At 46.7% G+C, this 12,344-nt stretch overlaps 1 protein-coding gene across 5 annotated transcripts in view; it reads right to left on the minus strand.

Annotated features, from left to right (window-relative positions):
- Nucleotides 1-12,344, minus strand: part of idua (alpha-L-iduronidase) — a 377,462-nt gene that overhangs the window by 10,401 nt on the left and 354,717 nt on the right. For all 5 annotated transcript variants that reach the window (XM_078540394.1, XM_078540387.1, XM_078540376.1 and 2 more), the window contains 3 exons: nucleotides 9,687-9,808; nucleotides 8,780-8,905; nucleotides 7,166-7,242 (listed from right to left, as the gene is read on the minus strand). In XM_078540394.1, coding sequence (XP_078396520.1) covers nucleotides 7,166-7,242; nucleotides 8,780-8,905; nucleotides 9,687-9,808 — 325 coding nt within the window. The remainder of the gene's footprint in view (nucleotides 1-7,165; nucleotides 7,243-8,779; nucleotides 8,906-9,686; nucleotides 9,809-12,344) is intronic.

Consider the following 12,344-nt stretch of genomic DNA (forward strand, 5'->3'; position numbering starts at 1 on the left):
CGAACTTCGTACTTCCTAAGTTTGGTGAGCTCATGATGGGTCATGATTAATTCTTACAACTCGTTAGCAATAAACAAAAGAAGGTAGCAGATCAACAATGTGTAGTCCTGGTACTAGCCTCATTAAGTGCATGCAGCATTTGTGTTGAATTCACACTCTGATTCAAGTATAATCCAATGTCTGGACCTTCATGCTGTGCTGGGTAAGAACCAAAGGTCACAAAGTTCCTTGAGTTGCGCTCTGCCAGCAGAAGTGCAAATGAGACCAGACATTCAGCCACCAGTCTGCCTACCATTGGTCCCTTTCGAAATCCTGAGGATTAATTAGTTATAGGGTGGCCCCTGGGCACTTTTCTTGTTAAGTGGCCAGGAATTTTGGAGTGGCATTTTACCGCTTCATTGGGGCGAGAATGGTGGAGGGAAGGTAGTTATGGTTGTTGGAGGCCAATCATCTCAGTCCCAGGACGTTGATGCAGGAATTCCTCAGGGTAGTGACTCTTCCACTGCTTTATCAATGACCCACCCTCCATCATAAGATCAGAAGTTGGGTTGTTCACTGATCTTTACACAATGTTCAGTACCATTTGCAATTCCTCAGAAACTGAAGCAGTCGGTGCCTGCATGCAGCAAGACATGGACAAAATTCAGGCTTGAACTGATCAGTGGCCAGTAACATTTGTATCACACAAATACAAGGCAATGACCATGTTCAATAGGAGAGAATCTCACCATCTGCTCTTGGCATTTAAAAGCATTACCATCGCTAAATCCCCTACCATCAGTTCTCTGGCGGAGGGTGGGGGGGAGCAATTACCACTGATCCCAAACTCAACTGTACAGATCATATACACACAGTGGTTACAAGAGCAGGTCAGAAGCTAAGAATTCTGCTGCATGTAACTCACCTTCTGACTTCCCAAAGCCTGTCCACCATCTACAAGATACAAGTCAGGAGTGTGATGGAATATTCTCCACTTGCCTGCATGAATGCAGCTCCAGCAACAGTCAAGAAGCTCGACGCCATTCAGGAGAAAGCAGCCCACTTAATGGGTACCCCATGATGGTGTTAAGCTGCTGTCTTGAACCGCTGAAGTCCTTGAGGTGTAGGTAGACCCACCATTAGCGATGGATTTCCAAGATTTTGACGCAGTCACATTGAAGGAATGGCGATGTATTTCCAAGTTGGGATGGTGTGTGACTTGAAGGAGGGGCGCTGCTTGGTTAATGTTTAAGGAATTATTTTAAACATTCACTCCTTCCACCACTGGCGCACAATGGCAGCAATGTGTAACATCTACAAATAGCACGGTGATTTGCCATGTTTTCTTTTTCAGAATCTTCCAAATCCACAATCTCTACCATCCAGGAGCACAAGGGCAGCAGACACACAGGAAGATTGCCATCCAAAGTTAATCACTTCACAGTACTGTGTTAAATTTCATCTGCCATACTATTGCCCATGCACCAGCCTATGTCTTCATGAAGTCTGTTGCTATCTTCCTCACTAATAACTATTGTGATAGTCCATGGGCTTTTGAGGAAAATTTGTTTTATGCGGGGTAATGGTCCTTTTAAGAGTTAGGTTTCTCTGCAAGATGATTTCTTGTAAAAAAGCAACTAGCTTCTAGGAGCTGTTTATGTGATCAAGCTGCTTGGGAGATTAACAATAGAAAAAGGATCAACAAGAAGTTAATTACAGGGCAGATTACATTCCTGGGGTGTGATTCTCTTTCAATAGCTTAGTTTAGAACAAGTTGAGTGCAGGGAACATCTCTTTCAACCAGGATTCAGTTGAAATTCTGTGTGCTGGCTAAAAGAGTTTAAATCCCTTGATAATTGAAGGACTCTACTAACAGTGGTTTGGGACTTCTAGGATAGCCAAGCTAGAAGAGAGAGAGAAAGAGGGAGAGAGAGAGTTTCTAATTGCAAGTCTCCAGAGTTAAACAACATTAGAACCAGGAGGGTTCTGTGGTGAACTGGAAGTTTACAAGTGTGGGACGGTTGGATGAGATTTGAAGGGACAACCTTCATGGAAGTAACTGGGAGGCCCAAGAAATCTCGATCCTTATACAAATCTTTTAAACAGTGCTCAGACCAAGTGGTTAATCTTCTAATTTCTGATAAGTTTCTGACTTGAGTTTTTTGGGGATATATTTCAAATGGGTTTAGAAGGAAATTTGAATTAAGAAGTTTGGTTTAGAGTAAAAGCAACTGCGTTCATTGTACTATTAATATATTTAACATAAATGACTAGTTAATATAGAGTGTAGTTATTATATTCATGTTATTTGATTTTTGTGTAGTAAAATTATTTTGTTGTAAATAGTGAACCTCGTGGCTCCATTCTTTTAGTAAATACCTGGGTTTTCAGATTTCCAGAACTAAAATAAAAACATTACTGGTCTCTACCAAGGTCATATATTTGTGAGTTTTATGTCATTTGCAAACTTTGAAATTATGCCCTGTATATCCAGGGGCAGAGTTTTCCCCTTGTCATATGGGGGCGGGCCCCGCACATCCGCACGTAAAATGACACGTGGTGATGTCAGGCAAGCGTCCCGCCATTAAGTATCGGGCCACTTAAGGCCCTTGAGTGTTCAATCGATGCCGATTTTTCGGTGCCCGTGCAATCTTCAGGTCAGCACATGGGAGCAATGGGCAGGCGGGTAGGACACATTTGTATTAACCTCATCCACGGGCGGGATAAGAAGACTCAGTGGGGTCGCGAATGTGCTCTGTCAAGTATTTATTTTTGAAAGTTTTTCAAACTTGCCTGTGTGATCTGCAATACTTCAAAACGCATCCCAGCTGCATTTTCTGGATTCTTAACCTTCAGGTCAGCACTCTGCAGTAAGGAATCTTTTCTGAGCCTGCAGATTTCAGGAAGCCTTCCCTTAGCCTAGGAATGGGAGCTGAACTGTCCACTGGAGGCAGCTCCTCTGAGGAGGAAGGGAGGGCTAGAAGGGGGAGGAGGCCAGGAATGCACATTCAGCCTCCAGGGGAGCCACCTTTAGGAGGACAGGCGTAGGCAGGGCCAACAGGAAGTCCAAGGTGGAAGGGGCCGCAGAAGACGCCACTATCCTGCTGCCAGGGTTTACAGGCAGTGAAGCAGCTACCTCAATATGTCTGCGGTGCAGTGCTGAAGGAGGCCCCGTCTCTCAAGGGAGACAGTCAACTATATCTGTCAGATGATTGGGCCTGAGAACTCCCCTAACTGTGTGGGTGGACACCCCATGCCAGTGGCTCTAAAGGTCACAGCTGCCCTCAACTTCTATGCCTCTGGCTCCTTCCAGGCTTGGTGGGTGATCTTTGCGGTGTCTCCCAATCAGCTGTCCACACTTGTGTCAAGCAGGTTACAGATGCTCTGTTCAGACGTGCATTGACCTTCATCCACTTCCTTTGGGACCAGGCAAGCCAGACACAGCGAGCCAGAGGCTTCGCGGCCATTGCTGGCTTCCCCCGCGTCCAGGGTGCAATAGACTGCACACATGTGGCCTTCAAGGCGCCAGCAGGTGAGCCCAGTGCCTTCGTTAACAGGAAGAGATTCTACTCCATGAACCTGCAGATAGTGTGTGATCACAGGATGCTGATTCTACAAGTCTAAGCAAGGTACCCAGGCAGCTCCCACGACGCCTACACCCTCAGACACTCCCAGGTGCCGGGGCTCTTCCGTGCTCCAGCCCGGCTGGATGGATGGCTGCTGGGTGACAAGGGCTATCCCCTCAGAAGGTGGCTCATGACGCCTCTCCGCCGTCCAAGAACGAAAGCTGACCAGTGATAAAATAGGAGCCACACCTCCACAAGGGCTGTGGTGGAGAGAACCATCAGTTTTCTCAAGATGCATTTCCAATGCCTGGACCGCTCAGGGGGCACACTCCAGTACCCCCCAGATCATGTCTCGGTGATAATGGTTGCATACTGTGCTCTCCACAATCTTGCGCTGGAAAGGGGCGACGCAGTGGACGATGAAGACGTCTTTGCAGGGGCTGCGGCTCCACACGATGAGTCCAGCAGTGAGTCCGAGGATGAGCACGCATAGGGAAATGCTGAGGGTGTAGACGCAGACCCGGGACTACTCCAGGGAGGCAGGAACACCCGGGAGGCTTTAATCTGATGAACCTTCAGCTAGCACGCCACAGATGGTCCACTAGGAAAAGCCTGGGCTGTAGGCTCGATACTCGACACCTAAGTGCAAAATCTGCCAGGTTAGCAACAATAACTAAGGGCCTTGTTAATAAAACTGAATGTCCAACAAAGCACTCATTACAGTTTTGGAAAGCATACACATGCAGAAGAAAAGAGGCACCCTCAGCCATGGTAACATATCTGAATTTAATGTGTTAAGCAAAGCAACTTATTACAAAAAAATAGACAATAGTGTTACAAATCAAATAAAATCATAAGGGCCTCACCTCGGGCCAACACAAAAGCACCAGTGAAAATCCTGTGGTGTGCCGAAGGTGCCTTATACTTTTGTTTCCGGGTGCTATGTCTTGGTGCTGCCCCATCGCTCGGAGTGGCACCTGAGCCAGCCTGATGACTCTGCCGTCCTGTTGGCCTTGATGACCATGGCGGTTGTCCTCTTGCCCGTGGAGCTTGTGCTGGCCCCGCCTGGGAGGGAACTGCCAGTTCCACAGCTGGCATCTCCCCAGTCATCGCAGACACACCGGATGCTACAGTCACTGGGAGAGGGGCGGAGGAGCTGCCGCCCTCAAATGGAGCGCCCTGAGAGGAGCCTGCAGAGATGACAGGCAGCTGCTGCGCCGACGTGAGGTTGCTTCAGACCTCCCTACTCACCATGGATGGATGGGCACCGAGCTGGGAAACTTGATGCCCACATCCTCTCCCACACTGGCACTGACCAGCTGAGGTCAATGCCGATGTGAGGGCTTGCTGCTCAGAGCGCATCCCCAGGAAACTCTGATGGGTCTCCTGGAGGACCCTCTCCACGAGAGTCGCCACCCTCTCCATGGAGGACACATGGTGCTCGGACATGTGGCTGATTGCTTCGGCGAGCGTTCGCGTAGACTCCTCCGCCACGGACACCAAGCCAAGCATAACCTCATGTATCTCCCCCAGATGCTCCCGCACACACCCGGCCGCATTTCCTGCACTTGCTGCGTTGCAGACGACTCCAGAGGCACATCTTCAGGCACTGACTAAGCATGTGCCTGGTCCCCTGCAGTCCTCCGACTGCTGGCGCCATGGGCACTCTCTGTCTCTGCCAGTTCCTCCAGCAACTGTGAAGTGCCCTCACCGCTGTGCCCCGGGACAGTAGCCATTGTTCGAATTCCCACCAAAGTGCTGGTATTTGCGCTGGTGCCTGCCTCGCAGAAATAGTGTGATGCTGGTGAGACTTCAGGCCCCTCAGGTGTGAGAGGGGGCTTCTGCTGCTCCTCCTCCCAGCCCTGCTCCGAAGATGCTGAAAGGAAGAACAAGAATAGTGGATCAGTGAGCGTGCACACAATGACAAAGTTCATCCCTGTCTCCCGGCTCATTATGCGCTCATCCTTCCATAACCAATGGTCCAGCCATGTTTCAAAATTAAGTCATTTAATATTCAGCAGTGCTATGGCTGTTGTGAGGACAATGCTGACCTCACTGTTGGGCATAAATACCTGGCCGTGGCACCCCAGCCTCACCGACACCAGTGGACCTGGGCGCATGGCGCCTCTCCGATCCAGGGCCTCCTGCTCGAAACGGCTCAGAATGGCGATCTGCGTCTGGCCGCTGCCAGTCCTCGCATGCTCTGCCACGTTATGAGCATTCTTCTCCTGAAAATGAGAGACGAGCATTGATTAGTGAAAATTGCACATGGACTCTGTTCACGAACGGCCCATCCCAACCAGAGTGGGACATATCAGGGCTCCAGAGCATCCTCACCCCACTGCTGCCGAGCACGCACACAAAGATGCTAGGCCTGTTCCCCAGACCCCACCCCTCCCTTGGACACATTCTGCATATATCACATTAGGCACCATATGGTATATCCTTCCATAGCAAGGAGGCGCAAGCACGTGGAGCGCAGATCGCAGCAAATGGTTCGTTGCCACACCACTTTGAAGCTCCCCTCCCGCCATCTCATCACCTTGACTAGGGCATGTCCTGGAGTTCAAACACAGAACCTAGGTGCAGCTCCTCCAGGTTGCCCCCACACCAGTCACGTGGGACTCAGTGTAACTCATGCTGCGGGGCAAAACACATCTCCTCATCACCCTCTCAGGCTCACCTCAGCATGGGCAGTATCTGCTGCCCACCCAGAAAAGGACAAAAGCCGTCAATGATTCAATGCAGTCACTACACTCAGACTTGGGGGGGTGGGGGCACCAGGGGGTAAGCCGACCTGTTGGGTTAAGTGACCAATGCCAACATGATACTCACCCTGCCAGAGCTCAACAAGTCGTTTAAGTGCTTACGACACTGGACCCAGGTACGCCGCACCACATCGCGGGAGCTCACCACCTCCGCCTCCTCCTCCCAGGCACGTTTGGTCATGTGGGGGGGCCTCCTCCTCCCGTCCTGGGGGACCAGCACCTCCCATCGTGCTGCCACCTCCTCGAGGAGGGCAGCAAGGCAGTCATCCGAAAAACAAGGGGCACAGTGCCCCCCTGCCCTACCCTCCTGCCTGGCCTGTCCCGCTGCCCTATCCTCCGACCTGGCCTGCTCACCAGAAGCCCAGTGCTGTGGCCTTGCACTTGCCATTGCGAGCAGCCTAGAAAAGGCTTCCTGGCCTTCATTTAAACAGGCTGACGGGTCGCCATTGGACCCGGTGGTTTGTGCATGCTGACCCACTCCCGCTATCCTCGGGAGTTGAGAAATACGCTGGGCGGGCCTTAATTGGCCCGCCGTGTGAAATGGCGGCGCGGACCCGATATTGGACAGCGATCAGATCTGCGCCTGCCCGCACCTGCTCCACCAACCGGAAAATTCAGACCCAGGTTATTAATATATCTCAAAAAGAGCAGTGGTTTCAACACTGGCCCCTTTGGGACACCAGTATATACTGCTCCCAGTCTGAAAAACAGTTGCTCACCACTACTCTGTTTCTGTCCTTTAACTAATTTCACATTTATGCAACCACAGCCCTTAAATCCATGGGCTTCATTTTTTCCCCTAACATTGTGCCTGTGTTGATTTTTTGATAATCTCAATTTTCAAGTACTTACTTTGAATTTACATAATTATCATCCCATGTAACAGCCACTTGACCCAGAGTCAGTGGTATGAAGCTCACACCACTAGTCTGTGAAGAGAATTAGAAATTTGTTTATAATATTGTGTTAGACACTGTATTTCTTTGGTAATATGTAAACTTTTCAAACGCTCAGTTGAATTATATACAACAACAAAGGATTGCCAAGAAATTAGTAGTCGTTGTATGTTTTTTCATTCACATGGTATACACATCAAATGATAATACAACATTTAATACTGACTGCAAATGGTTTTCAGTTGATTAATTTAATCTATTACAGATACAGGCTATGCCTCGATAAAAAATAATAAACTGATATTGGGCAGGATTTAGTTCCAGCAGTATGAATCCTCTCACTGCCAGTTGGAGAACCTGTGGGAGACCACATCACTTCTGTCTGGGAGGCCTGATGCCATTTAAATGCAATCAGGCACTTAACTGGCCAGCATCGGGCTTCCCATGTGATCAAGGGCCACGGAGGCTGAAAATCCCACTCCAAGAGCTGCTGGCCAATAAGAGGTTGGCAGTTCTCCACTGCTGGCAGCACCATCAGGGGCAGTGGTTGCTGCTGGTAAAGCACTGAGGCTTACACCAGGGATCATTGATAGATCCCTGGGGTTAGATGAGAGTGAGCGGGTTGGGGGGTCACGGGGTGGGATTCGCCGATCGGGGGTGAAGGGATTCAGATGCAAGGGCAGGGCCCTTTCCCGATGGTGGGTCCCTGAGAATTAAGACCCCACCCTATGAGGTTGCAGGCAAAAATCAACAGGGTTTATTGGGTAGCCTTCTGGACTCACAGGCAACCAGTGCAAGTCCCATTAAATCGCTGAGCCACCATTAAATGATGGTGGGCCCAGGGATAATTGCCTTTAAGTGACTCTAATTGAAATCCCGCATTCCCGTTTTGGGCCCTTCTCTTTTCCGCTAAATTGGGAACAAGTTTTTCCCCATGCCACGAATCGGAAATGGGTACTCCTAACCAATTCTCTCAGTGCTCCTCGCCATCATGCCCGCTCTGGTGGGTTCCATTAAATTCAGCCCTGTAAGTCTGGAGGCTATCCCAGACATGCCCTTCTGTCATGAAAAGAAGGAGGAGGCAAAAGATTTGGTTACAGCCCCCTGAACCAGGATATGAACAGCTACTATAAATAGTGCAGAATCCTGGCATTTCTTGTTTCCTCCTCAAATGCCTGGTCCCTGGGTAGAAATTGGACTTCCGGTGCTCTCAAACCCCAGAAATTTTGTACTCTCGTTCTATATTATCAAATTGTTTCCTCAGGTAATGTATCACTTAAACAAGCAGCTCCGTAATGATGCAAAAAAGTGAAAAATTATAATTTTCTATATTACAAATTGGAATTTAATCTCTTATTAACTTTATTATCAGCAACCAAATACAGATGATGATCTTAAGTCATTTAAAGTTTTGATTGCAATGCTATTCAATTCAATTACAGGGCATTCATTATGTGAGCTGTTTCTTTACTGTCCATGCACAAAAACAATAAAGCCTATATTTCCAATTACATAGCAAAATTGTTGAGATTTTTAGTCTAGTAAGAATTTATAAAATTCAATTTGCAACCTGGTTTGGAGGCCTTTCAGGCTTTGCACAGATATGCAACAGGTACACGGAGGGAATGGGAAGATGCAGTTTCAGAATGAGGTTGCCTTCTCGAGGAAATGGTATTGGTCCCTTAACCACAGGATCCTAATTAAAATAAAATATATATAAATATAAATAAAACAATAGTATACTGATACAGATATGAAAAGGGTGGCAAAAAAAACACCTATATAGAATCAGACGATCTATGCAAGGATGGTAACACAAGAGTCAGGCTTCATATTCCATCATACTTTAGCAAACAAACAGACCTGTTGAATTACTGACAAACTTGCATCATTTTTTGTAACGTAGAACAGCCACTTACAGGGCTGAATCCCCTTGTAGTCCCATTTCAATCGTGCAGGTGGGTTACATATCTCTTGTCACTTGACATACCAAGCTCCAAAGTTACGACAGGAGTGGGAACTCCCAGTGTGGGCAGTCCACAACCTTGGTCCTGCTTCCTTGGTATCTATACCCTTGTACAGATGCATGGAGGCTCTGCCCTTGTTTTTCAGGAACTGGTTTGTGTTTTACTTCTCCTGCTGGAATTGCAGTGAAATTTAAAGAGGAGGGCTATGGAATTTTGAACCCATGGCTTGCAAGAGATGTATTAGAATGTGAATGGATATTTGTAAAATAAATGAAACCACTAAGTACAGAATATTCCTTTGAGCTTTCAATGCGCACAAATTCCTCAAGATCTACCAACAATGTTTTCTACATGTTACTACATGCAAAGCTAGCATTTGAATATACAGAATTATTTTTAGTGCACAGAACTCCCAACATAAGTATAAATAAATAATAATTCTATATTGCTTAAGTTATGCAAATTTATGAATGCTATAATTGAATAGTAAAATAGAAGTTGAAGTAAAACCTCCATTTCTCTGATAATATGAAACTGTTCCACTGTTGGAAAATCTGGCCTTCCAAAATTCTTCCATTGTAAGTAAGGATTCGTGTCTTTGTTGTCTAGATGGTAAATTACATACACAAGTTCTACAGGAAGATTAAACAGAACAGAAATCAATTTGCATTGTACTCTATTGGATTTAAAAATTCTGGATTATTATCTAATACAGTAAATTCAAAGAATTGCCCTTAAAAAATGTAAGGAATGTAGTGCATTAGGAAAGCTTTTTAAATTCTTTAGATTTGTTACTGATTGGTTTTAATTCACCCAACTTGTGGCATGGAAATTTCCTCTATGTTGGCTATAAGGATCCTACATGAAATAGTTTGGAATATGTGCAGTGCAGTTCAGTTCTTTGTGGGTGTGGGCCAATGGTACAAAATTATCCATAATGTAGCAGAATTATAATATAGAATATGAAAACAATCCCATGGCGTAATGGGAGCTCTATCAGGCATTACGGTTAAGGCACATCTACGAGGCTACGTAGAAAGCCCTTAACTCCTAAATTTGATTATAACATCCCTAATCTCGAAGCCTTTGTTGTTGATACTTTTGGGTGAATTCCTTCTTGATCTTGAACTCTCAGCAGAAGCTGTGCTTAACAGCAGCTTAGGTTAAAGAATTGGAGCTAATGTGTTGTGGTCCTATCTTTAACCTACATCCAAATTAGGCAAAAGTTCTATTCCCCAGCAGTGAAGCCCTCACCTTGATCAGTACAAAATAAAATCAACAAAACTTATGTTCTTTTAAATGGTAAATATGAACTTTGCTTATTATCTTATCTGTGAGCAAATTATCCTGCTAAGTATTCTGAACCATATGTTGCTACTTCCTATGAAGATGACATCATTGTTGCATCTTAGAATGTATTCTGCGATAGATTACATTACTATATCCTACTGCTTTACAACAAGGTACAGTGTACTAGTTCATGGAATCAAGCGTTCTTATTAGAGAGCTTTTGAGTAGTTACAGAACCTTCCCAGAATGCATGCTGTAAGAACTCAGAATAAATATCACTTGGTGAATAAACAGGTGGCCTGCTTCTGTGCCATATATCTTATGTGGGTCAGCTTTGTTAATCTAACAGCATGCAGTTGAAGATATTTCTCAGATGACATTGTTCACAACTTTTTGCAGAGGCAGTGGCCCTGGCTGCTGCTGAAAAGTTGGGGCGAGCCTGCCTCTGCAGGGCTAGGAAGTTATGACCAGATTTAATGGCCATCAGGCTGTTAACTGCTTGAGCACTGCCCGCATGTGGGAGAATGTCCCACCTCCCAGGGTTGAATCAGATGATACTAGGGGCAGAATATTGCCGTCGGCGTGTGGCGGCGGGCCCAATGCGTAAAATGACGCGAGATGACATCGGGCGTGCATCCCAACGTCATCGTGCGTCATTTTGATATTTCGTTAGGTGGGCACGCGCCGGAGATGGCTGTGCGCCTGCTGAGCTGTCAAAAGCCTATTAAGGCCATTAAGAAAGCAATTTACCCTATTAACAACGCTGCCCGTCCAACCTTAAGGTTGGTGGGCAGGCGAAGAGCCCAAGCGGCCTTTGCGTTTTCCAAGAAACCTCATCCACGGGCGGGATGAGGGTTCCTTAAGGTTTTATAAAATTAATAAATAAATTTTGCAAACTTCACAAACATGCCCCAGCTCATGTGACAGAGGGGACATGTTTAAATAATTTTTCACTTTATTTTAAAAAAACTTCTATTATCTATTCAGTCTTCCTGAGGAAGCTCCGTGCCTCAGGGAGATTGCTGCGCTCTTTTGCGCGCATGACCCCGACTCTCCCTCCTCCCCCCGCCTGCACAGGGAAGCGCTACCGGCCGCGTGTTACACTGGGCGGGCCTTAATTGGCCCACACGTGTAAAATGGCGGTGCACAGCCGATCACAGGTGGCAATCGGCTCCGCGCCAGCCCCCGCCCGCTTCTGCCCAGCCCGCACACCATAAGATTCTACCCTAGAAGTGGTGGCCACTGATGGGCGCTGCAGTCAGCCCCTCACTAGGAATCTACCTGCCTCTGCCTTAAAAATATTTATTGACCCTGCCTCCCTCGCTCTCTGTGGAAAAGTTCCAAAGACTCACGACCCTCCGAGAGAAAAAATGTCTCCTCATCTCCATCTTAAATGGGAGGCCCCTTATTTTTAAACTGTATCCCCTAGTTCTAGTCTCTCCCACAAGGGGAAACATCCTTTCAGCATCAACCCTGTCAAGTCCCCTCAGGATCTTATATGGTTCAATAGATCACCTCTCATTCTTCTAAACACCAATGGATTCAAGCACAGCCTGTCCAATCTTTCCTCACAAGATAACCACCCTCCTATAATCCCAGGTATCAGTTGAGTGAACCTTCTTTGAACTGCTTTTAACACATTTATATCCTTTCTTAAATAAGGAGACCAAAACTGTATACAGTACTCCAGATGTGGTCCCACCAACTGTGGCAAAATATCCTTACTTTTATATTCCATCTCTGTAGCAATAAACAACATTATTCTATTTGCCTTCCAAATCACTTGCTGTACCTACATACTGACTTTTCCTGATTCATGTACCAGGTCAACCAGGTCCCTCTGTATGTCAGAGTTCTGCAATCTCTCTCCATTTAAAT

This window comes from Cetorhinus maximus, chromosome 1 (genome assembly GCF_964194155.1).
Source record: "Cetorhinus maximus chromosome 1, sCetMax3.hap1.1, whole genome shotgun sequence".
Taxonomy (NCBI): Eukaryota; Metazoa; Chordata; class Chondrichthyes; order Lamniformes; family Cetorhinidae; genus Cetorhinus; species Cetorhinus maximus.